General features: G+C 43.9%; 1 protein-coding gene across 1 annotated transcript in view; it reads right to left on the bottom strand.

Moving 5' to 3' along the window:
• Positions 1-17,210: 17,210 nt before the first annotated feature.
• The window catches only part of Cisd2 (CDGSH iron sulfur domain 2), a 28,903-nt gene continuing 19,372 nt past the window's right edge, over positions 17,211-26,741 (bottom strand). The window contains exon 4 of the mRNA XM_053785791.1: positions 17,211-17,968. Within this exon, the coding sequence (XP_053641766.1) occupies positions 17,882-17,968 (87 nt within the window). The 3' untranslated portion in view covers positions 17,211-17,881. The remainder of the gene's footprint in view (positions 17,969-26,741) is intronic.

Below are 26,741 nucleotides of genomic sequence, written 5' to 3'. Positions count from 1 at the left end.
AATTCAAGAATTATGTGGATTTAAGTAAAGGTTGGATGCGAAAAGTGGGTCATAATAAGCGTGTATGCACCTGGAGAAGAGAGGAATGTAGAGGAAAGAGTTTTTGGGAGACGTTAAGTGAATGTATAGGAACCTTTGAACCGAGTGAGAGAGTAATTGTGGTAGGGGATCTGAATGCTAAAGTAGGAGAAACTTTTAGAGAGGGTGTAGTAGGTAAGTTTGTGGTGCCAGTGTAAATGATAATGGGAGCCCTTTGATTGAACTTTGTATAGAAAGGGGTTTAGTTATAGGTAATACATATTTTAAGAAAAAGAGGATAAATAAGTATACAATATATGATGTAGGGCGAAATGACAGTAGTTTGTTGGATTATGTATTGGTAGATAAAAGACTGTTGAGTAGACTTCAGGATGTACATGTTTATAGAGGGGCCACAGATATATCAGATCACTTTCTAGTTGTACACAGAGTAAAAGGTAGATGGAATACAAGGAGAATAGAAGCATCAGGGAAGAGAGAGGTGAAGGTTTATAAACTAAAAGAGGAGGCAGTTAGGGTAAGATATAAACAGCTATTGGAGGATAGATGGGCTAATGAGAGCATAGGCAATGGGGTCGAAGAGGTATGGGGTAGGTTTAAAAATGTAGTGTTAGTGTGTTCAGCAGAAGTTTGTGGTTACAGGAAAGTGGGTGCAGGAGGGAAGAGGAGCGATTGGTGGAATGATGATGTAAAGAGAGTATTAAGGGAGAAAAAGTTAGCATATGAGAAGTTTTTACAAAGTAGAAGTGATGCAAGGAGGGAAGAGTATATGGAGAAAGAGAGAGAGGTTAAGAGAGTGGTGAAGCAATGTAAAAAGAGAGCAAATGAGAGAGCGGGTTAGATGTTATCAACAAATTTTGTTGAAAATAAGAAAAAGTTTTGGAGTGAGTTTAACAAGTTAATGAAGCCTAGAGAACAAATGGATTTGTCAGTTAAAAATAGGAGAGGAGAGTTATTAAAGTTAGAGGTATTGGGAAGATGGAGGGAATATTTTGAGGAATTGTTAAATGTTGACGAAGATAGGGAAGCTGTGATTTCGTGTATAGGGCAAGGAGGAATAACATCTTGTAGGAGTGAGGAAGAGCCAGTTGTGAGTGTGGGGGAAGTTCGTGAGGCAGTAGGTAAAATGAAAGGGGGTAAGGCAGCCGGGATTGATGGGATAAAGATAGAAATGTTAAAAGCAGGTGGGAATATAGTTTTGGACTGGTTGGTGCAATTATTTAATAAATGTATGGAAGAGGGTAAGGTACCTAGGGATTGGCAGAGAGCATGCATAGTTCCTTTGTATAAAGGCAAAGGGGACAAAAGAGTGTGCAAAAATTATAGGGGGATAAGTCTGTTGAGTATACCTGGTAAAGTGTATGGTAGAGTTATTATCAAAAGAATTAAGAGTAAGATGGAGAATAGGATAGCAGATGAACAAGGAGGCTTTAGGATAGGTAGGGGTGTGTGGACCAGGTGTTTACAGTGAAACATAAGTGAACAGTATTTAGATAAGGCTAAAGAGGCCTTTGTGGCATTTATTGATTTGGAAAAGGCGAATGACAGGGTGGATAGGGGGGCAATGTGGCAGAAGTTGCAGGTGTATGGTGTAGGAGGTAGGTTACTGAAAGCAGTGAAGAGTTTTTATGAGGATAGTGAGGCTCAAGTTAGAGTATGTAGGAAACAGGGAAATTATTTCCCAGTAAAAGTAGGCCTTAGACAAGGATGTGTGATGTCACCGTGGTTGTTTAATATATTTTTAGATGGGGTTGTAAGATAAGTAAATGAGAGGGTCTTGGCAACAGGCATGGAGTTAAAAGATAAAGAATCACACAAAGTGGGAGTTGTCACAGTTGCTCTTTGCTGATGATACTGTGCTCCTGGGAGATTCTTAAGAGAAGTTGCAGAGATTGGTGGATGAATTTGGTAGGGTATGCAAAAGAGAATTAAATGTGAATACAGGAAAGAGTAAGGTTATGAGGATAACAAAAGGATTAGGTGATGAAAGATTAGGTATCAGATTGGAGGGAGAGAGTATAGAGGAGGTGAATGTATTCAGATATTTGGGAGTGGACGTGTCAGCGGATGGGTCTATGAAAGATGAGGTGAATCATAGAATTGATGAGGGAAAAAGAGTGAGTGGTGCACTTAGGAGTCTGTGGAGACAACTTTGTCCTTGGAGGCAAAGAGGGGAATGTATGAGAGTATAGTTTTACCAACGCTCTTATATGGGTGTGAAGCATGGGTGATGAATGTTGCAGCGAGGAGAAGGCTGGAGGCAGTGGAGATGTCATGTCTGAGGGCAATGTATGGTGTAAATATAATGCAGAGAATTCATAGTTTGGAAGTAAAGAGGAGGTGCGGAATTACCAAAACTGTTGTCCAGAGGGCTGAGGAAGGGTTGTTGAGGTGGTTCGAACATGTAGAGAGAATGGAGTGAAACAGAATGACTTCAAGAGTGTATCAGTCTGTAGTAGAAGGAAGGCAGGGTAGGGGTCGGCCTAGGAAAGGTTGGAGGGACGGGGTAAAGGAGGTTTTGTGTGCGAGGGGCTTGGACTTCCAGCAGGCATGCGTGAGCGTGTTTGATAGTGAATGGAGACAAATGATTTTTAATACTTGACGTGCTGTTGGAGTGTGAGCAAAGTAACATTTATGAAGGGATTCAGGGAAACCGGCAGGCCGGACTTGAGTCCTGGAGATGGGAAGTACAGTGCCTGCACTCTGAAGGAGGGGTGTTAATGTTGCAGTTTAAAAACTGTAGTGTAAAGCACCCTTCTGGCAAGACAGTGATGGAGTGAATGATGTTGAAAGTCTCTTTTTCGAGCCATCCTGCCTTGGTGAATGTGTTTGGTGGGTAGATGGTGTGAGCCGGGAGCCGCTCCCTCTCCTGGTAACCTTTGACCTCTCTTTATTATAATATTTTATGATCTTGTGAAAAATTTGTTTTTAAAACCTATCAGCCAAGCTGTCATGTTGATGGTGAGGGATATTGTTGTGAGGGAGGTGGGTTGTGCTGCCTTGTTGAGGTGGGTTGTGCTGCCTTGTTGTGGTGGGTTGTGCTGCCTTGTTGAGGTGGATTGTGCTGCCTTGTTGAGGTGGGTTGTGCTGCCTTGTTGTGGTGGGCTGTGCTGCCTTGTTGAGGTGGATTGTGCTGCCTTGTTGTGGTGGGTTGTGCTGCCTTGTTGTAGTGGGCTGTGCTGCCTTGTTGAGGTGGATTGTGCTGCCTTGTTGAGGTGGATTGTGCTGCCTTGTTGAGGTGGGTTGTGCTGCCTTGTTGTGGTGGGCTGTGCTGCCTTGTTGAGGTGGATTGTGCTGCCTTGTTGTGGTGGGTTGTGCTGCCTTGTTGTAGTGGGCTGTGCTGCCTTGTTGTAGTGGGTTGTGCTGCCTTGTTGTGGTGGGTTGTGCTGCCTTGTTGTAGTGGGTTGTGCTGCCTTGTTGTAGTGGGTTGTGCTGCCTTGTTGTGGTGGGTTGTGCTGCCTTGTTGAGGTGGGTTGTGCTGCCTTGTTGTAGTGGGTTGTGCTGCCTTGTTGAGGTGGGTTGTGCTGCATTGTGAAGGTGGGTTGTGCTCCCTTATGAAGGTGGGTTGTGCTATCTTGTTGAGGTGGGTTGTGCTGCATTGTTGTAGTGGGTTGTGCTGCCTTGTTGAGGTGGGTTGTGCTGCCTTGTTGAGGTGGGTTGTGCTGCCTTGTTGAGGTGGGTTGTGCTGCCTTGTTGAGGTGGGTTGTGCTGCCTTGTTGTAGTGGGTTGTGCTGCCTTGTTGAGGTGGGTTGTGCTGCCTTGTTGAGGTGGGTTGTGCTGCCTTGTTGTAGTGGGTTGTGCTGCCTTGTTGAGGTGGGTTGTGCTGCCTTGTTGAGGTGGGTTGTGCTGCCTTGTTGAGGTGGGTTGTGCTGCCTTGTTGTAGTGGGTTGTGCTGCCTTGTTGAGGTGGGTTGTGCTGCATTGTGAAGGTGGGTTGTGCTCCCTTATGAAGGTGGGTTGTGCTACCTTGTTGAGGTGGGTTGTGCTGCATTGTTGTAGTGGGTTGTGCTGCCTTGTTGAGGTGGGTTGTGCTGCCTTGTTGAGGTGGGTTGTGCTGCCTTGTTGAGGTGGGTTGTGCTGCATTGTGAAGGTGGGTTGTGCTCCCTTATGAAGGTGGGTTGTGCTACCTTGTTGAGGTGGGTTGTGCTGCATTGTTGTAGTGGGTTGTGCTGCCTTGTTGAGGTGGGTTGTGCTGCCTTGTTGAGGTGGGTTGTGCTGCATTGTTGTAGTGGGTTGTGCTGCCTTGTTGAAGTGGGTTGTGCTGCCTTGTTGAGGTGGGTTGTGCTGCCTTGTTGAGGTGGGTTGTGCTGCCTTGTTGTAGTGGGTTGTGCTGCCTTGTTGTAGTGGGTTGTGCTGCCTTGTTGTAGTGGGTTGTGCTGCCTTGTTGAGGTGGGTTGTGCTGCCTTGTTGTAGTGGGTTGTGCTGCCTTGTTGTAGTGGGTTGTGCTGCCTTGTTGAGGTGGGTTGTGCTGCCTTGTTGTAGTGGGTTGTGCTGCCTTGTTGTAGTGGGTTGTGCTGCCTTGTTGAGGTGGGTTGTGCTGCCTTGTTGTAGTTGGTTGTGCTGCCTTGTTGAGGTGGGTTGTGCTGCCTTGTTGTAGAGGGTTGTGCTGCCTTGTGGCGGGTTGTGCTGCCTTGTTGAGGTGGGTTGTGCTGCCTTGTGGTGGATTGTGCTGCCTTGTTGTGGTGGGTTGTGTAGCATTGTTGTAGTGGGTTGTGCTGCCTTGTTGTGGTGGGCTGTGCTGCCTTGTTGAGGTGGGCTGTGCTGCCTTGTTGAGGTGGGTTGTGCTGCCTTGTTGTAGTGGGTTGTGCTGCCTTGTTGTGATGGGTTGTGCTGCCTTGCTGTAGTGGGTTGTGCTGCCTTGTTGTGATGGGTTGTGCTGCCTTGTTGTGGTGGGTTGTGCTGCCTTGTTGTGGTGGGTTGTGCTGCCTTGTTGTAGTGGGTTGTGCTGCCTTGTTGTGGTGGGTTGTGCTGCCTTGTTGAGGTGGGTTGTGCTGCCTTGTTGTGGTGGGTTGTGCTGCCTTGTTGAGTTGGGTTGTGCTGCCTTGTTGTAGTGGGTTGTGCTGCCTTGTTGTGGTGGGTTGTGCTGCCTTGTTGAGATGGGTTGTGCTGCCTTGTGGTGGGCTGTGCTGCCTTGTTGTGGTGGGTTGTGCTGCCTTGTTGTAGTGGGTTGTGCTGCCTTGTTGTGGTGGGTTGTGCTTCCTTGTTGAGGTGGGTTGTGCTGCCTTGTTGAGGTGGGTTGTGCTGCCTTGTTGTGGTGGGTTGTGCTGCCTTGTTGTGGTGGGTTGTGCTGCTTTGTTGTAGTGGGTTGTGCTGCCTTGTTGTGGTGGGTTGTGCTGCCTTGTTGAATTGGGTTGTGCTGCCTTGTTGTAGTGGGTTGTGCTGCCTTGTTGTGATGGGTTGTGCTGCCTTGTTGAGGTGGGTTGTGCTGCCTTGTTGAGGTGGGTTGTGCTGCATTGTGAAGGTGGGTTGTGCTGCCTTGTTGAGGTGGGTTGTGCTGCCTTGTTGAGGTGGGTTGTGCTGCTTGTGTAGGTGGGTTGTGCTGCCTTGTTGAGGTGGGTTGTGCTGCATTGTGAAGGTGGGTTGTGCTGCCTTGTTGAGGTGCGTTGTGCTGCATTGTGAAGGTGGGTTGTGCTGCCTTGTTGAGGTGGGTTGTGCTGCCTTGTTGAGGTGGGTTGTGCTGCATTGTGTAGGTGGGTTGTGCTGCCTTGTTGAGGTGGGTTGTGCTGCATTGTGTAGGTGGGTTGTGCTGCCTTGTTGAGGTGGGTTGTGCTGCCTTGTTGAGGTGGGTTGTGCTACCTTGTGAAGGTAGGCTGTGTTAGGTTGTGAAGGTGGGTTGTGCTGCCTTGTTGAGGTGGGTTGTGCTACCTTGTGGAGGTGGGTTGTGCTGCATTGTGAAGGTGGGTTGTGCTGCCTTGTTGAGGTGGGTTGTGCTGCCTTGTTGAGGTGGGTTGTGCTGCATTGTGTAGGTGGGTTGTGCTGCCTTGTTGAGGTGGGTTGTGCTGCATTGTGAAGGTGGGTTGTGCTGCCTTGTGAAGGTAGGCTGTGTTAGGTTGTGAAGGTGGGTTGTGCTGCCTTGTTGAGGTGGGCTGTGCTACCTTGTGGAGGTGGGTTGTGCTGCATTGTGAAGGTGGGTTGTGCTGCCTTGTGAAGGTGGGTTGTGCTACCTTGTGAAGGTGGGTTGTGCTGCATTGTGAGGGTGGGTTGTGCTGCATTGTGAAGGTGGGCTATGCTGTCTAGTGAAGGTGGGTTGTGCTACCTCGTGAAGGTGGGTTATGCTCCCTTATGAAGGTGGGTTGTGCAGCCTTGCTGAGATGGGTTGTGCTACCTTGTTAAGGTGGGTTGTGCTACCTCGTGAAGGTGGGTTGTGCTGCCTTGTGAATGTGGGTTGTGCTACCTTGTTGAGGTGGATTGGGCTACCTTTTGGAGTTAGGTTGTGCTGCCTTGTAGAAGTGGGCTGTGCTACCTTGTTAGGGTAGGCTCTGCTACCTTGTTGGGGTAGGCTCTGATCCACCAGGAGGCCTGGTCACAGACCGGGCCGCGGGGGCGTTGACCCCCGGAACTCTCTCCAGGTAGGCTGTGCTACCTTGTTGAGGTGGGTTGTGCTACCTTGTTGAGGTGGCTTGTGCTACCCTGTGGATGAAGGCTGTGCTACCTTGTAGAGGTAGGATGTACCAAACCATACCACGGGTGGGGATAGAACCCGCGATCAGAGAGTCTCAGAATTCCAGACCGTCGCACTAGCCACTGGACCAGCTAGCCACAATAAGATTCGTCCAACTAGGTATATTTCTACACCATAGGAAGGTTAGCATAGGCACCACTGTGACCACAAATGCAAGTTTTTGCAGACGAATCTCCAGCTAGCGTGGCCGTGACGAACTCTAGCTCAAGTTCCCTCAAAGCCGTCAACATGACTCACGAAATCGTAATGACACGATTGCAAACAAACCATACCACTGGCGAGGATAGAACCCGCGATCAGAGTCTCAAAACTCCAGACCGTCGCGTTAGCCACTGGACCAGAGATTCATCTGTAAAAACTTGCATTTGTGGTCACAGTGGTGCCTATGCTAACCTTCCTATGGTGTAGAAATATACCTAGTTGGACGAATCTTATTGTGGCTAGCTGGTCCAGTGGCTAACGCGACGGTCTGGAGTTTTGAGACTCTCTGATCGCGGGTTCTATCCTAGCCCGTGGTACGGTTTGTTTGCAATCGTGTCATTACGATTTCGTGAGTCATGTTAGGATGTACCACCTTGTAGAGGTGGGTTGTGCTACCTTGTGGAGGTGGGCTGCTACCCTGTGAAGATGGGCAGTGCTACCTTGTTTAGGTGGGTCATGCTACCTTGTGAAGTGGGTTGTGCTACCTTGTGAATGTGATTTGTGTTACCTTGTGCGGGTAGGTTGTGCTGCCTTGTGAAGGTGCGCTGTGCTACCTTATCGAGGCAGGTTGTGCTACCTTGTAGAGGTAGGATGTGCCACATTGTGGAGGTGGGTTGTGCTACCTTGTGGAGGTGGGCTGTACTACCTTGTGGAGGTAGCTTGTGCTATCTTGTAGAGGTGGGATGTACCACCTTGTGGAGGTGGATTGTGCTATCTTGTGGAGGAAGGCTGTGCTACCTTGTAGAGGTAGGATGTACCACCTTCTGGAGGTGGGTTATGCTACCTTTTGGAGGTAGGCTGTGATACCTTATAGAGGTAGGATGTGCCACCTTGTAGAGGTGGGTTGTGCTAACTTGTGGAGGTGGGATGTTCTACCTTGTGAAGGTGGACCATACCCCCGGCCGGGATTGAACCCGCGGTCATAGAGTCTCAAAACTCCAGCCCGTCGCGTTAGCCACTAGACCAGCTAGCCACAATAAGATTCATCCAACTAGGTATATTTCTACACCATAGGAAAGTTAGCACAGGCACCTCTGTGACCACAAATGCAAGTTTTTACAGACGAATCTCCAGCTAGCGTGGCCGTGACGAACTCTAGCTCAAGTCCCTTCACTGCCGTCAACATGACTCAAGAAATCGTAATGACACGATTGCAAATAAACCATACCCCCGGCCGGGATTGAACCCGCGGTCATAGAGTCTCAAAACTCCAGCCCGTCGCGTTAGCCACTAGACCAGCTAGCCTCAATAAGAAATATACCTAGTTGGATGAATCTTATTGTGGCTAGCTGGTCTAGTGGCTAACGCGACGGGCTGGAGTTTTGAGACTCTATGACCGCGGGTTCAATCCCGGCCGGGGGTATGGTTTATTTGCAATCGTGTCATTACGATTTCTTGAGTCATGTTGACGGCAGTGAAGGGACTTGAGCTAGAGTTCGTCACGGCTACGCTAGCTGGAGATTCGTCTGTAAAAACTTGCATTTGTGGTCACAGAGGTGCCTGTGCTAACTTTCCTATGGTGTAGAAATATACCTAGTTGGATGAATCTTACTGTGGCTAGCTGGTCTAGTGGCTAACACGACGGGCTGGAGTTTTGAGACTCTATGACCGCGGGTTCAATCCCGGCCGGGGGTATGGTTTATTTGCAATCGTGTCATTACGATTTCTTGAGTCATGTTGACGGCAGTGAAGGGACTTGAGCTAGAGTTCGTCACGGCCACGCTAGCTGGAGATTCGTCTGTAAAAACTTGCATTTGTGGTCACAGAGGTGCCTGTGCTAACTTTCCTATGGTGTAGAAATATACCTAGTTGGATGAATTTTATTGTGGCTAGCTGGTCTAGTGGCTAACACGACGGGCTGGAGTTTTGAGACTCTATGACCGCGGGTTCAATCCCGGCCGGGGGTATGGTTTATTTGCAATCGTGTCATTACGATTTCTTGAGTCTTGTGAAGGTGGGTTGGGCTACCTTGTAGCGGTAGGATGCGCCACCTTGTGGAGGTGGGTTGTGCTACCTTGTCGAGGTAGGTTGTGATACCTTGTAGAGGTAGGATGTACCTTGTGGAGGTGGGCTGTGCTAGATTGTAAGAGGTAGGATGTACCACCTTGTGGAGGTGGGCTGTGCTACCTTTTGTAGGTAGGTTGTGCTACCTTGTAGAGGTAGGATGTGCCACCTTGTAGACGTGGGTTGTGCTACCTTGTGCAGGTAGGATGTACCACCTTGAAGAGATGGGTTGCCCTACCTTGTTGAGGTGAGTTTGCTACCTTGTAGAGGTAGGATGTACCACCTTGTGGAGGTGGGCTACTACCCTGTGAAGATGGGCAGTGCTACCTTGTTTAGATGCTGCCTTGTGGAGGTAGGTTGTGCTGTTTTGTGAAGGTGCGCTGAGCTACCCTGTAGAGGTGTCATATACTTCCTTGTGGAGGTGGGTTGTGCTGTCTTTAGGATTTTGAGGCATTTCCAGTAATTTAAATACTTTATTGGCTCTATGCAGTCTGTAAATCATCTATCCGTTCCAGCTGATAGCCCTCCTGCCCTGAAAGGTGATATCAACAATGAACAGTTACTCGAAGCGAGATAGTGCAGTTCATTTGAAAAGTGTCACCAATGGCACATTATTTTTATAATCAAGGGGGAGCGCTAAATCCGTATGATTATGCAGCGCCTGTTGGGGGGGGGAGGATGTGGAAAGTATTTAGGCTTAATTCGGGGAACCGGAGCACAGATCCAATTCCCTAGATCAAGAGCCCTTCACCAACATCAAGGAACCTTTCTTGAGGGGACCTTTGACCAATTTTCCCCTTGTTTTGAGTTTTCATTACCTAACCCCATCAACTTTCTGGCTTTCGTGATATTTGTCTTACTGTATTCTTTAAAAGAAAGATCAGCTGGCCTTATTACATTTAGATTTTTCACGTGTTTCTTTCATTCTGTCGGGTAATCATTTTTTGGGGCTTCTTTGTATTCAGTGTCTCTCTTGAGTTCTTTGTTCTTTCCATATCTAAGCAGTTAAAACTTGTCACCACTGAACTTCATGTTATTCTCCACTGCCCACTGTAATTATTATTATTATTATAATCAAAAAGAAGCGCTAAGCCACAAGGACTATACAGCGCTGCAGGGCAGGAAGGAAGCGAGGGCATCAGGTAGCAAAAGGGAGATGGATGAGTAATAGGTTACGGATAACAGCGGGGTAGTGGATGGTGAAAGGGTAAAGGGCAGCAAGAGACTGAACTAGAAAGGGCTGAGGGGAGTGCGAAAAGTATCATCAGAGTTTGTGGAGTAAATCAGTCGTTGTCAAGAAGTCAATGAGAGAGTCAGGATTAAAGGAGGGTCCATCAGCAAGAAGGGAAGGTAATGCCCACTGTAAGACTTTGTAAATATCTTCTTTGCAGTTTTTGTCTTCTACCGAGGTGATTTTCATGCTTATTTTAGTAGTATCATTATATGGTATAAAATTGTGACTGTTTTTATCTGTCGTCTATGAAGATAAGAAACAGTAAAGAAGACATGACCATGCTGTGAGATACATTTTATTCTGTTTACTACTACACTTTGCCTTCTGTTTGTCAGAGTACTGAAAATCCATTTGCCTTCCTTAATATATCTGTCATTCTCAATAAATGTGCATTCATTCTATAATCATTTGTCATTATAATCATGGGGAGCGCTAAACCCATAGTATTATAGTGCCTGTGGGGGGATGGAAGGCATTCAAACTCAATTCAGAGAACTGTTGCACAGATCCAATTCCTTCGATCAAAAGCCCCTCACCAGCATCACGGAACCTCCCTTGAGGTGGATCATTTGTCAAAAACTTTTGCATACCACACCTGCATTTTACACAAATAACCCACATTTAGTTAATGAAACTTACAACATTTCGGTCCAATCTGGGCTATTAAATAGTTACACAGAGAACAAAGAAAAGAAAGCCGGAATATACAGGGCCAGATTAAAAAGTCTCCGGGCCCTAGGCTATTCAGATTGGCTGGGCCCCTTTGAGTTACGGGTAAGCGAAGCGACCCCTTCCAGCTTGGGGGTCGGGGGGGGGGGGGGGTCGGTGTGAGCCTGTTTAAGGTCTAATTAAATACATTCTGGCTATTTAGATTAAATTTAATAGGGAAAGTACATCAAGACAACCAAAACCATTTACCAACAGCCATTATAACTATCTCGTTAAATCATGCATTTTAAAGAGAATAAACTCAAGACAGCATAGTATTACTAGATTAGGCTATTAAAGTAGTGACATCATATATCTATTATATTCAGCATAACCACTACAGCACTATTATTCCCTTTATAAATCACTGACCATTATTGTTATCATTGCATCATGCATAAGACTATCAAATCATATAAACTCAAGAAAGTAAAGAATTGTTTAGATTCACAGGCACTTCTTAAATAAACTTTTTTCTGGATTTCATATTGGCAAAATCATCAATTATATTCTGAAAATCAATATTTCTTGTTAGATCAGACTCAATGGTCAACAAGGCTAGGTTACACAATTTGTCTTGGCTCAATGTTGAACGGAGCTGGTTTTTCACTCTTTTCAAAACAGAAAATGAACGTTCTCCTTCACAGTTAGTAGCTGGAAGTGTTATGAGGATGAGCCCCTGAACCCCTTGGTCCGCGGGGCCCCCAAATGCGCGGGGCCCTAGGCAAATGCCTAGTTTCCCTATGCAGTAATCCGGCCCTGGGAATATATACAGGAGGTGGGTTTTCTTCCAACGCTTGCATTGTCATATTTATATATTATTATTATTATAATCAAGGGGGAAGCGCTAAACCCGGAGGATTATACAGCGCCCATTATTATTATAATCAAAAAGAAGCGCTAAGCCACAAGGGCTATACAGCGCTGCTATACAGCGCCCAGAGGGGGGATGTGGAAGGCATTCAGGCTTAATTCGGGGAACTGGAGCACAGATCCAATTCCCTAATTCAAGATTATTATAATCAAAAAGAAGCGCTAAGCCACAAGGGCTCCCTAAATCAAGAGCCCCTCACCAACATCAAGGAACCTTCCTTGAGGGGTCATATTTTTATAGTAGCTGTGACAAACATGATCTTCCTGCTCTAAGTTCATGCTGTTTTGGATTGTGAAGGTTCATTAGGAAATAGGACAAGTGTTTCCTGACGCGCATCTTAGATGTTGACCCACCATTGGAGCTTTTGGTCATCCGACTGAGGCCTTCTGCTGGCTTAATGGTCCACCCCTTTAAAAATTATGGTTGTAGTTATAACCATTTAGTGTTATGTTGCTCTATAAAGCTTGTAATTAGGTGTCCCTGAATTATATTAGAATCAAAGAGCTCTATACTGACAAGGGTCATACAGCACAGGTGTCCCTGAAGTGGTTGCCTGAGAACCCCTCAATCGATCGGATTCAAATTTTGAATTCTTGTGTATGGTAACAAGGACCAAGTTCACACTCTCCATATTTAATATTTTTCAATTTTATTTTTTTCTCACATCTTCCAGTCCTTTAATAATAATCTCTTGCAAACTGCAGGTTTTTAATATTCAGTGTATTTTGTGTCCAATAAATGGAATGGGGAATTTGCAGGTTCTGTGCACAATGTCAAAAGTTATATTTTTTAATAAAATAATTTAGTGTCATATATATTACAAATGTATCTCACTTAATATGTGAAATGTGAAAAGTTTAGCAAAAAACGGGGACATGGAAAGTGCACTATATTATTATAATCAAAAAGAAGCGCTAAGCCACAAGGGCTATACAGCAAAGTGCACTATAAAAGTTCTAACACTAATGTAGGATTAAAAAATCACATACAGGGTATGTCAATGTATTCAGTTATAATTTTATCTGGGACCTCTGGAAATGCATCCCCTAGAAATATGAAATATTTGTGAACTGTACAGTGATCTTGCAATGCCAGCATATTTGGCAAACTGTGCATACTGTATGCACTACTGAATTATGCTATTTTTTTTAAGGTTCAGAACTAAGCTTCACAGTCTATTACATTTCATTCCATTCATACTATAGTACATGGCTTAGATTAATTTTTTTTGGCTATTGCAACACAAGTTATATTATATTTAAATAGTCTCTGGAATGCATTCCATATCCTTATTATAATAAAAAATAAGCACTAAGCCATATATCCTTAAGAGAATAAAAGTTCTGCATCCAAGAATTTGTCATCCACAATGCTCTCGATGCTGAGGGCACACAGCATAGAATTAAGGCCTATGCTGTTTAAAAAACTATTACACCAGATACCTATTACACCAGATGGCATAAGCCTGTAAATGAGAACGAAGCCCTGTTTGCAGTGAAACCTTTATAATGAAGTAAGATAAACTTCATTACTGGGAATGCCTCAAAAAATGAAGTGTTGCAGTTTCATAGGTTGTATGTTCATTATGAAGCATTCTGGTACAGTAGTCATCACTATTAATGATTACACTACCATCTTTATCACTAGTGTTAATTGCACTCAAAATGAAATGCTAAACCCACAAGGGTTATACAGCAGTGTTGATTATGTCATCGTCCATAGCCAACCTTTCATGACAACAGTGAAGTCGTCCTGCACTGTACCCTTTCATAAACATAAAAGTTGGCATGTCTGTTTTCTGTTTATGTCCACATATTCGCCAGGTTTCTGGATACCTACAGAAAACATTAGCTTTCGGCTGAGGGCTTTACTCAGTGTCAGACATGTAACTCCATCTGGAGTTTATCTGGAGAGAGTTCCGGGGGTCAACGCCCCCGCGGCCCGGTCTGTGACCAGGCCTCCTTAGGTCAGTGTCCCAGGATGCGACCCACACCAGTCGACTAACACCCAGGTACCCATTTTACTGATGGGTAACATAGACAACAGGTGGAAAGAAACACGTCCAATGTTTCTACTCTGGCTGGGAATCGAACCCAGGCCCTCACCGTGTGAAGCGAGAGCGTTAACCACCAGGCCACCAGAGCCCATAGATTGGTGATGGTGAAAGGTCTGCTTATTTTTTTTTTTTAGGTGCCTATAATTACAAAGTATGTTAAGGACAGTCATGTTTGTCTTTCTGTTCAGAATTACTGCATATAACACATCTTCTGATGTCTTCAGTAATGAGGCATTCCATTACTAGATGAATCTCTTTGTGGCTTAATGCCTCACCTCATCACTGAAGATACCACATGTATAACAAGCAGAACAGAAAGCCAAACACAACCACATCTTCAACATACAGGAGGGCCCCACTTATACGGCGGGTTGTGTTCCAGGCTACCGCCGTAAAGCGGAAACCGCCGTAAAGTGGAACACCCTTTTTTTCCACTTACAAATGCATACAAACACTAGATAACAAGTTTACACTAACATATTATGTTAGCAATAGAACCAGGCATCAAAAAACAATAAAAAAGTACAATACACACACAGTGCACTCATTACTTACCTTAAAATATTTATAGTCTTAATCTAGGGTGAGACAAGTAGTATTTATTGTAAGAAATCAAGTGTGGTATGTATGGTGTCAGCCAGGCTACCATACCAGGCCACCCCACCCACACATACTATTCTATGATATTTAAGCATCCCAGAGCGATAAAATGTATATACAGTTCACTCATTACTTACCTTAAAATATTTGTAGTCTTAATGTAGGGTCAGGAGTAAGTAAATGAGATAAAACGAATAAATGAGAGAGAGAAAGAATGAGTGCATGAGAGAGGACAGACGCAGAGTTATGTAAACAAACCAGGCAAAGGTAAGTTTTGTAAACGAAGTGTACACGTCTGGTTTGTGTACAAGTTACATTGTGTACAGGTTGTCTACACTGATACGGTAGAATAAATAAAGAAGAACACTCCCATTCTCATGTAACATCATTTTGAGAAGAAATGATGCTCGGAGTGAAGGCAATGGAAGTAAGTCACTCTGACTTTTTTGGGTTATCCTAGGTTCTCTACACATATGTTATGTATTTATGTTATGTATCGTGTTTATTATATAATTTTGAAAAAAAATATCACGGATGGATTAATGAAAATGTGTATATTAACGTAATATACAACATTTAATGATACACCGAGCTCAGACAGCGTAAACAAACTGAACAGGTTGTGGACGATCACTCGGTCAGGCGAAATAGACGGTATTAATACGTGTCCAGTTTTAGTTCATTCATGTACATTTGTAAGAGTTTGTGAAACTTTTACCTTATAATATTTTTATTATTATTATAATAATTAAATCACGAAACAAATACTCTTACACTGTGTACAAGTTAGTACAGAATTATAGCTATAAAGTGAAGGCATACGAAAGGAATATTTTTCTACAGTTATCCCTAGTAACAGGTGACGGGCTAGAGAAAACGTAATTCTTCCGACACTTCTACAAACCGTTTGGTAAACATCTCGTATATATTTGTATAAATTTTTATACTGTGGGTGCATGTATCATGTTTGTGTGTTACATAATGTGTTTCTTACATAATTTTGAAAAAAATATAGATAGATTAAGGGAAATGTCTACATTAACGTAATATGCGACATTAATGCGCCCAAGAGATTATTATTACTATTATTATTACTATTATTATTATTATTATTATTATTATTATTATTGCATCAAGAGTAGAGAGACTCTTAGTGATTTTAATGTGTACCTACATGCCAGCACAGTGTGTAAAGTTTATTTAGGTACAGGTGTACACAAGTTTAATTATCAAGTACAATACATATAAAATATAAAATAACTTTAAAACACTTGAAATTTTGGAAAGTTTCCAGACATCATAAGGAGATGTGCTCAGGGAGAATGTAAACAAACTCGGTGGGCCGCTGTGACCGTATTAGAAAGACAGGTGGGGGGAGCTGTATAGCGAGTTTTGGTCATAATTTGAAATGTCCGTATTAGCGGAACGCCGTAAAGCGAAACGCCGTAAAGCGGGGCCCTCCTGTACTTCATAATTGTATCAGTGCTGCTGGGTTTACAGAATTCCATGTAGAGGATATTGTAAGGTATACATTGAGGAGACAGGGTGTGACCTTCAGGCTTACCTGCGGGAACACTAATATGCTTACGGGATACAAAATAAGCAATGCTTAAGTCATTCACCAAAATCTACACCTTCGCCAGGTCACCATCTGGAAAAGACCCGGGCTGGGACAAGACCGGTGAACCTACTACAATCTACATTTGAACATCATGGACTATGGAACAACACAAATTATAGTAAGAGGATAAAACCAGATGTAGGATTTAGAGAGCAACCATTCTACTCATCTGGCACTAATGCATGTACTAATGCAAGTGAATGTACTCACTGGAAGGTTCTAATTGCACACACGGTAAATCCTCAATATAATGAACCCTGATATAACGGACTTCTAAAATTATGGGCAAAAATGACTGGATAAATTATGCTTTCAATTCCTTTATTTTAAATTTTTACTAGCTTTCATTCCCACTGTGTTATCATACTGAACAGGGTAACAGCACAGTGCCTGTGTATTGTGTGTAAATCTGTAGTGGAGGGAGGGGATATAGGGGTCATCCTAAGAAAGGATGGAGGGAGGGGGGAAAAAGAGGTTTTTGTATGCTAGGGGCCTAGACATGCAGCAGGCATGTTTGAGTATGTTAGATAGGAGTGATTTTTGGGACCTGACGATCTGTTGGAGTGTGAGCAGGGTAATATTTTGCGAAGGGATTTAGGGAAACCAGTTAGCCGGACTCGAGTTCTGGAGGTGGGAAGTACAGTGCCTACACTTTAAAGGAGGGGTTTGGGAAACTGACTGTTTGGAGTGACATCTAAATTGACATATCTGGGCATCTTTGCAGACAGTGATTGTATGTGAATGATGGTGAAAGTGTTGAATGATGACAAAAGTGTTCCTTTCTTTTTTGGGTCACTGCCTTCATGCAAGATGGCGGATGTGTTAAAAAAAAAAATGGTTACCTCCGGTCATGTAGTTCAGATCAGGATTTACTTCCCACAAGCCAGATACTTAGCCCTATAAGATCATGTTGCTGTGTTTTCGTAAATGTGTTACGGCCAATCATGGGCAGAAAGTTGTATTAAAAGCTTCACTGTAAACAATGCCTTTCTCACCTCTACCTGGTACAGTCTTGGTCCTAAAATTATATTCTGATTTTCAGGCTTGGTCATATGTAAGAGTTTTACAGTCTTAGTCCAAAAATTACTTATGTATTGCAGAGAAAATTTTTATTATGACTAGTATTCAAAGTTCTAGGCACAATTAACAAGCAATGTTGTGAGGTACTCTACTTTTAAGGTTAAAGAAACCATTATCTTTCATACGTATTTATCACAGTGAACTGGAATATGGGTGAATATTAAAATGGTATGAAATACCAACAGGTTGTTAGGTAAGACACACATGCAACAGTTCATCAAGGGTGATGGACTGATTAGATCATCTTCACATCTCTTCTGCTTCTATGCTTCTACCAACTTTTCCATACTCCACTGAAGAAACCTACTGTGTGGGCAAAACGTTTCGAAATATACCTAACAGTTGCATATGTGTCTTACCTGGAACATGGGTAATGCATTATGTAGTACATGTTTAGATAAGATAAAAAAATTTATTTTCAATTATATGTTAGGATCAACAAGATAGTTATGACATAAAAACAAAGACATGATTTTAATGTGCTCAACATATAAACTGTAAAAAAAAAAAAAAAAAAAAAATACTTGTATTACATAATTAACAATTATTGTATAAAGTTCAGTCTCAAGCTCAAAATATACAGCAAAAAATAAATCCCATTTCCAGTAATCCCTTACCTGCCTCAGTACCAGTGTTTAATAATACATTGTACTATGTTAATATAGATACAAGAGTCTTAGGATCATACCATTAGAATTTTAATAGCTACATTCATAAAATTTACTGTACAACTGTGCTGCCTATGATAATGCTCTACTATACATTCCTCTTTTTTACCATTAGTTACTCTTTCTTCTTGATAATAAGAGGTCCAACATTGTCTGCATGAACAGTGTTGTGGGCATTGTGCGATCCATCACAATAAGGAAACTGCAAAAAGAAAGGTTGTGTCAGTAATGTGTAATTCAGAAGAGAGCCCTCCTGTAAAGTAGCATATGGATACTATAGTTAATCCTTATGAAAAACTTAATCAATTTACCAAGATTTTATTATCAAAAAAATAAAAGTTAAATACTTTATTCTTTCTGACTTTACAAGTACAATACCCCAATAATGAAGAAACATAGTAACAGAATACTGTAAATAACCAGTGAAAATATCAAAAATATTCACATAAACAAGGCAAATATGATGCTCCTTGGCCTCATTTATTCACAAATAGTGCTTTTTTATTATTATTAATTTTATTAACACACTGGCTGATTCCCACCAAGGCAGGGTGGCCCGAAAAAGAAAAACTTTCACCATCATTCACTCCATCACTGTCTTGCCAGAAGGATGCTTTACACTACAGTTTTTAAACTGCAACATTAACACCCCTCCTTCAGAGTGCAGGCACTGTACTCCCATCTCCAGGACTCAAGTCCGGCCTGCCGGTTTCCCTGAACCCCTTCATAAATGTTACTTTGCTCACACTCCAACAGCACGTCAAGTATTAAAAACCATTTGTCTCCATTCACTCCTATCAAACACGCTCACACATGCCTGCTGGAAGTCCAAGCCCCTTGCACACAAAACCTCCTTTACCCCCTCCCTCCAACCTTTCCTAGGCCGACCCCTACCCCGCCTTCCTTCCACTACAGACTGATATACTCTTGAAGTCATTCTGTTTCGCTCCATTCTCTCTACATGTCCGAACCACCTCAACAACCCTTCCTCAGCCCTCTGGACAACAGTTTTAGTAATCCTGCACCTCCTCCTAACTTCCAAACTACGAATTCTCTGCATTATATTCACACCACACATTGCCCTCAGACATGACATCTCCACTGCCTCCAGCCTTCTCCTCGCTGCAACATTCATCACCCATGCTTCACACCCATATAAGAGCGTTGGTAAAACTACTCTCATACATTCCCCTCTTTGCCTCCAAGGACAAAGTTCTTTGTCTCCACAGATTCCTAAGTGCACCGCTCACCCTTTTCCCCTCATCAATTCTATGATTCACCTCATCTTTCATAGACCCATCCGCTGACACGTCCACTCCCAAATATCTGAGTACATTCACCTCCTCCATACTCTCTCCCTCCAATCTGATATCCAATCTTTCATCACCTAATCTTTTTGTTATCCTCATAACCTTACTCTTTCCTGTATTCACTTTTAATTTTCTTCTTTTGCATACCCTACCAAATTCATCCACCAACCTCTGCAACTTCTCTTCAAAACCTCCCAAGAGCACAGTGTCATCAGCAAAGAGCAACTGTGACAACTCCCACTTTATGTGTGATTCTTTTAACTCCACGCCTCTTGCCAAGACCCTCGCATTTACTTCTCTTACAACCCCATCTATAAATATATTAAACAACCACGGTGACATCACACATCCCTGTCTAAGGCCTACTTTTACTGGGAAATAATCTCCCTCTTTCCTACATACTCTAACTTGAGCCTCACTATCCTCGTAAAAACTCTACACTGCTTTCAGTAACCTACCTCCTACACCATACACTTGCAACATCTGCCACATTTCCCCCCTATCCACCCTGTCATATGCCTTTTCCAAATCCATAAATGCCACAAAAACCTCTTTAGCCTTATCTAAATACTGTTCACTTACATGTTTCACTGTAAACACCTGGTCCACACACCCCCTACCTTTCCTAAAGCCTCCTTGTTCATCTGCTATCCTATTCTCCGTCTTACTCTTAATTCTTTCAATAATAACTACCATACACTTTACCAGGTATACTCAACAGACTTATCCCCCAATAATTTTTGCACTCTCTTTTGTCCCCTTTGCCTTTATACAAAGGAACTATGCATGCTCTCTGCCAATCCCTAGGTACCTTACCCTCTTCCATACATTTATTAAATAATTTCACCAACCACTCCAAAACTATATCCCCACCTGCTTTTAACATTTCTATCTTTATCCCATTAATCCCGGTTGCCTTACCCCCTTTCATTTTACCTACTGCCTCACGAACTTCCCCCACACTCACAACTGGCTCTTCCTCACTCCTACAAGATGTTATTCCTCCTTGCCCTATACACGAAATCACAGCTTCCCTATCTTAATCAACATTTAACAATTCCTCAAAATATTCCCTCCATCTTCCCAATACCTCTAACTCTCCATTTAATAACTCTCCTCTCCTATTTTTAACTGACAAACCCATTTGTTCTCTAGGCTTCCTTAACTTGTTAATCTCACTCCAAAACTTTTTCTTATTTTCAACAAAATTTGTTGATAACATCTCACCCACTCTCTCATTTGCTCTCTTTTTACATTGCTTCACCACTCTCTTAACCTCTCTTTTTCTCCATATACTCTTCCCTCCTTGCATCACTTCTACTTTGTAAAAGCTTCTCATATGCTAACTTTTTCTCCCTTACTACTCTCTTTACATCGTCATTCAACCAATCGCTCCTCTTCCCTCCCGCACCCACTTTCCTGTAACCACAAACTTCTGCTGAACACTAACACTACATTTTTAAACCTACCCCATACCTCTTCGACCCCATTGCCTATGCTCTCATTAAACCATCTATCCTCCAATACCTGTTTATATCTTACCCTAACTGCCTCCTCTTTTAGTTTATAAACCATCACCTCTCTCTTCCCTGATGCTTCTATTCTCCTTGTCTCCCATCTACCCTTTACTCTCAGTGTAGCTACAACTAAAAAGTGATCTGATATATCTGTGGCCCCTCTATAAACATGTACATCCTGAAGTCTACTCAACAGTCTTTTATCTACCAATACATAATCCAACAAGCTACTCTCATTTCGCCCTACATCATATCTTGTATACTTATTTATCCTCTTTTTCTTAAAACATGTATTACCTATTGACTCAAGAAATCGTAATGACACGATTGCAAACAAACCATACCCCCGGCCGGGATTGAATCCGCGGTCACAGAGTCTCAAAACTCCAGCCCGTCGCGACGGACTGGAGTTTTGAGACTATGACCGCGGGTTCAATCCCGGCTGGGGGTATGGTTTGATGTATTACCTATAACTAAACCCCTTTCTATACAAAGTTCAATCAAAGGGCTCCCATTATCATTTACACCTGGCACCCCAAACTTACCTCCCACACCCTCTAAAAGTTTCTCCTACTTTAGCATTCAGGTCCCCTACCACAATTACTCTCTCACTTGGTTCAAAGGTTCCTAAACATTCACTTAGCATCTTCCAAAATCTCTCTCTCCTCTACATTCCTCTCTTCTCCAGGTGCATACACGCTTATTATGACCCACTTTTCACATCCAACCTTTACTTTAATCCACATAATTCTTGAATTTACACATTCATATTCTCTTTTCTCCTTCCATAACTGATCCTTCAATGTTACTGCTACCCCTTCCTTGGCTCTAACTCTCTCAGATACTCCAGATTTAATCCCATTTATTTCCCCCCACCGAAACTCCCCTACCCCCTTCAGCTTTGTTTCGCTTAGGGCCAGGACATCCAACTTCTTTTCATTCATAACATCAGCAATCATCTGTTTCTTGTCATCCGCACTACATCCATGCACATTCAAGCATCCCAGTTTTATAAAGTTTTTCTTCTTCTCTTTTTTAGTAAATGTCTATAGGAGAAGGGGTTACTAGCCCATCGCTTCCGGCATTTTAATCACTTCATATGACACGCATGGCTTACGGAGGAAAGATTCTTTTCCACTTCCCCATGCTTTTGTTGGCAGAAAATAATGGGAGAAACCCGTATAACTTTTATCTAAGTGCCCTAACATTACTTTTTTTTTTTTTTTTAGCATTTAGCAGGCATTTCTCTAATATTCTTTGACAATCACTTTGAAAGGTCTGTTGCTACAATTACATAATTAAATGACAGTATTATACACAAACTTTGGCACATTTTACACATTTTATATTTTAACTCTTATTCAGAAAATGCAAAATTTAAGAGCTTATTACATTAAAATTATATTTTGGAAAAATCTAAATGAATATGTATGTATGTACTCACCTAGTTGAGGTTGCAGGGATCGAGTCTGAGCTCCTGGCCCCGCCTCTTCACTGGTGTGTGTGTGTATACTCACCTAATTGTGGTTGCAGGGGTCGAGACTCAGCTCCTGGCCCCACGTGTGTGTGCGTGTGTGTGCGTGTGTGTACGTGTGCCTGTTCGTGTGTGTGTACGTGTGTGTACGTGTGTGTATGTGTGTGTGTGTACGTGTGTGTGTACGTGTGTGTGTACGTGTGTACGTGTGTGTACGTGTGTACGTGTGTACGTGTGTGTGTACGTGTGTGTACGTGTGTGTGTACGTGTGTGTACGTGTGTGTGTACGTGTGTGTACGTGTGTGTACGTGTGTGTACGTGTGTACGTGTGTGTACACGTGTGTGTACACGTGTGTGTGTACACGTGTGTGTGTGTACGTGTGTGTGTGTACGTGTGTGTGTGTACGTGTGTGTGTGTACGTGTGTGTGTACGTGTGTGTGTGTACGTGTGTGTGTGTACGTGTGTGTGTATGTGTGTGTGTGTACGTGTGTGTGTGTATGTGTGTGTATGTGTGTGTATGTGTGTGTACATGTGTGTGTACGTGTGTGTGTATGTGTGTGTGTGTGTACGTGTGTGTGTGTACGTGTGTGTGTACATGTGTGTGTACGTGTACGCAAGTGTACGTACTCACCTAATTGTTGTTCCATGGGTCGAGACTCAGCTCCTGGCCCCGCCTCTTCACTGATTGCTACTAGGTCCTCTCTCTCTCTGCTTCCTGAGCTTTATCATACCTATTCTTAAAACTATGCATGGTTCCTGCCTCCACTACTTCACTTGTTAGGCTATTCCACTTCCTGACGACTCTATGACTGAAGAAATACTTCCTAACGTCCCTGTGACTCGTCTGAGTCTTCAGCTTCCAGTTGTGACCCCTTGTTCCTGTGTCCCCTCTCTGGAACATCCTATCTCTGTCCACCTTGTCTATTCCCCGCAGTATCTTGTATGTCATTATCATGTCTCCCCTGACCCTTCTGTCCTCCAATGTCGTCAGTCCAATTTCCCTCAACCTTTCCTCGTACGACATTCCCCTGAGCTCTGGGACTAGCCTTGTTGCAAACCTTTGTACTTTAACTTCTTGACGTGCTTGACCAGGTGTGGGTTCCAGACTGGTGCTGCATACTCCAGTATGGGCCTAACATACACAGTGTACAGTGTCTTGAACGATTCCTTATTAAGGTATCGGAACGCTATTCTCAGGTTTGCCAGGTGCCCGTATGCTGCAGCAGTTACAGTGGACCCCCAGTTAACGATATTTTTTCATTCCAGAAGTATGTTCAAGTATTGACCGAATTTGTTCCCATAAGGAATATTGTGAAGTAGATTAGTCCATTTCAGACCCCCAAACATACTCGTACAAATGCACTTACATAAATACACTTACATAATTGGTCGCATTGGGAGGTGATCGTTAAGCGGGGGTCCACTGCATTTGGTTGATGTGTGCCTCCGGTGACGTGCTCGGTGTTACGGTCACCCCGAGGTTTTTCTCCGAGTGAGGTCTGTAGACTTTGTCCACCTAGCCTATACTCTGTCTGCAGTCTTCTTTGCCCCTCCCCAATCTTCATGACTTTGCATTTGGCAGGATTGAATTCGAGAAGCCAGTTTCTGGAACACATGTCCAGCCTGTCCAGGTCTCATTGCAGTCCTGCCTAATCCTCATCCGATTTAATTCTTCTCATCAACTTCACATCATCTGCGAATAGGGATACTTCAGTCTATTCCTTCCATCATGTCGTTCGCATATATCAAAAATAGCACTGGTCCTAGAACTGACCCGTGGGACCCCGCTCGTCACAGGCACCCACTGTGATACCTCTTCACGTACCATGACTCATTGCTGCCTCCCTGTCAGGTATTCCCTGATCCATTGCAGTGCCCTCCCTGTTACATGCGCCAGATCCTAAAGCTTCTGCACTAATCTCTTGTGGAGAACTGTGTCAAAGGCCTTCCTGCAGTCTAGGAAAATGCAATCAACCCACCCCTCTCTCTCGTGTCTTACTTCTGTTGGTAGGTAAGACACATAGGCAACAGTTAGGCAACTTTATTCCGAAACGTTTCGCCTACACAGTAGGCTTCTTCAGTCGAATACAGAAAGTAGGCAGGAACAGTAGAGAAGACGATGTAATCAGTCCATCACCCTTAAAGTCGTAGAATTTGAGGTTGTCAGTCCCTCGGCCTGGAGAAGTTCAGTTCCATAGTCAGGAACTATCTGATAGTTCCTGACTATGGAACTGAACTTCTCCAGGCCGAGGGACTGACAACCTCAAATTCTACGACTTTAAGGGTGATGGACTGATTACATCGTCTTCTCTACTGTTCCTGCCTACTTTCTGTATTCGACTGAAGAAGCCTACTGTGTAGGCGAAACGTTTCGGAATAAAGTTGCCTAACTGTTGCCTATGTGTCTTACCTACCAACCTGTCGGTATTGTATACCATTTTGATGTTCTTACTTCTGTTACCTTGTCATAAAACTCCAGGAGGTTTGTGATACAAGATTTGCCTTCCATGAACCCATGCTGGTTTTCATTTATAATCTTGTTCCGTTCCAGGTGTTCGACCACTCTCCTCCTGATAATCTTCATGACTTTGCACACAATACATTTCAGAGACACAGGTCTGTAGTTTAGCACCTCGTTTCTGTTTCCTTTCTTAAATATGGGGACTACATTTGCTGTCTTCCATTTCTCAGGTAGTTGCCCAGTTTCAAGGGATGTGTTGAAGACTGTGGTTAGAGGCACGCACAGCATCTCTGCTCCTTTTCTAAGGACCCATGGGGAGATGTTGTCTGGTCCCATCGCCTTTGAGGTATCAAGGTCACTTAGCAGCTTCTTCACCTCCTCCTCGGTTGTTCGTATGTCATCCAACACTTGTTGGTATATTCCCTCTTGATGTTCCCTTCTGTGCTGTCTTCCCACAGCCCTTCCTGTCTCTACTGTAAAAACTTCCTTAAATCTCCTGTGTGTGTGTGTGTGTGGTGTGTGTGTGGTGTGTGTGTGGTGTGTGTGTGGTGTGTGTGTGTGTGTGTGTGTGTGTGTGTGTGTGTGTGTGTGTGTGTGTGTGTGTGTGTGTGTGTGTGTGTGTGTGGTGTGTGTGTGGTGTGTGTGTGGTGTGTGTGTGGTGTGTGTGTGGTGTGTGTGTGGTGTGTGTGTGGTGTGTGTGTGGTGTGTGTGTGTGTGTGTGTGTGTGGTGTGTGTGTGTGTGTGTGGTGTGTGTGGTGTGTGTGTGTGTGTGTGTGTGTGTGTGTGTGTGTGTGTGTGTGTACTCACCTAGTTGTACTCACCTAGTTGAGGTTGCGGGGGTCGAGTCCGAGCTCCTGGCCCCGCCTCTTCACTGATCGCTACTAGGTCACTCTCCCTGAGCCGTGAACTTTATCATACCTCTGCTTAAAGCTATGTATGGATCCTGCCTCCACTACATCGCTTCCCAAACTATTCCACTTACCGACTACTCTGTGGCTGAAGAAATACTTCCTAACATCCCTGTGATTCATCTGTGTCTTCAGCTTCCAACTGTGTCCCCTTGTTACTGTGTCCAATCTCTGGAACATCCTGTCTTTGTCCACCTTGTCAATTCCTCTCAGTATTTTGTATGTCGTTATCATGTCCCCCCTCTCTCTCCTGTCCTCCAGTGTCGTCAGGTTGATTTCCCTTAACCTCTCCTCGTAGGACATACCTCTTAGCTCTGGGACTAGTCTTGTTGCAAACCTTTGCACTTTCTCTAGTTTCTTCACGTGCTTGGCTAGGTGTGGGTTCCAAACTGGTGCCGCATACTCCAATATGGGCCTAACGTACACGGTGTACAGGGTCCTGAATGATTCCTTATTAAGATGTCGGAATGCTGTTCTGAGGTTTGCTAGGCGCCCATATGCTGCAGCAGTTATTTGGTTGATGTGCGCTTCAGGAGATGTGCCTGGTGTTATACTCACCCCAAGATCTTTTTCCTTCAGTGAGGTTTGCAGTCTCTGACCCCCTAGACTGTACTCCGTCTGCGGCCTTCTTTGCCCTTCCCCAATCTTCATGACTTTGCACTTGGTGGGATTGAACTCCAGGAGCCAATTGCTGGACCAGGTCTGCAGCCTGTCCAGATCCCTTTGTAGTTCTGCCTGGTCTTCGATCGAGTGAATTCTTCTCATCAACTTCACGTCATCTGCAAACAGGGACACCTCAGAGTCTATTCCTTCCGTCATGTCGTTCACAAATACCAGAAACAGCACTGGTCCTAGGACTGACCCCTGCGGGACCCCGCTGGTCACAGGTGCCCACTCTGACACCTCGCCACGTACCATGACTTGCTGCTGTCTTCCTGACAAGTATTCCCTGATCCATTGTAGTGCCTTCCCTGTTATCCCTGCTTGGTCCTCCAGTTTTTGCACCAATCTCTTGTGTGGAACTGTGTCAAACGCCTTCTTGCAGTCCAAGAAAATGCAATCCACCCACCCCTCTCTCTCTTGTCTTACTGCTGTCACCATGTCATAGAACTCCAGTAGGTTTGTGACACAGGATTTCCCATCCCTGAAACCATGTTGGCTGCTGTTGATGAGATCGTTCCTTTCTAGGTGTTCCACCACTCTTCTCCTGATAATCTTCTCCATGATTTTGCATACTATACATGTCAGTGACACTGGTCTGTAGTTTAATGCTTCATGTCTGTCTCCTTTTTTAAAGATTGGGA

The sequence above is a fragment of the Cherax quadricarinatus genome, chromosome 14, assembly GCF_038502225.1.
Source record: "Cherax quadricarinatus isolate ZL_2023a chromosome 14, ASM3850222v1, whole genome shotgun sequence".
Taxonomy (NCBI): domain Eukaryota; kingdom Metazoa; phylum Arthropoda; class Malacostraca; order Decapoda; family Parastacidae; genus Cherax; species Cherax quadricarinatus.
Note: the sequence above shows the minus strand (reverse complement) of the source record. Positions and strands in the feature narration are given on the sequence as shown.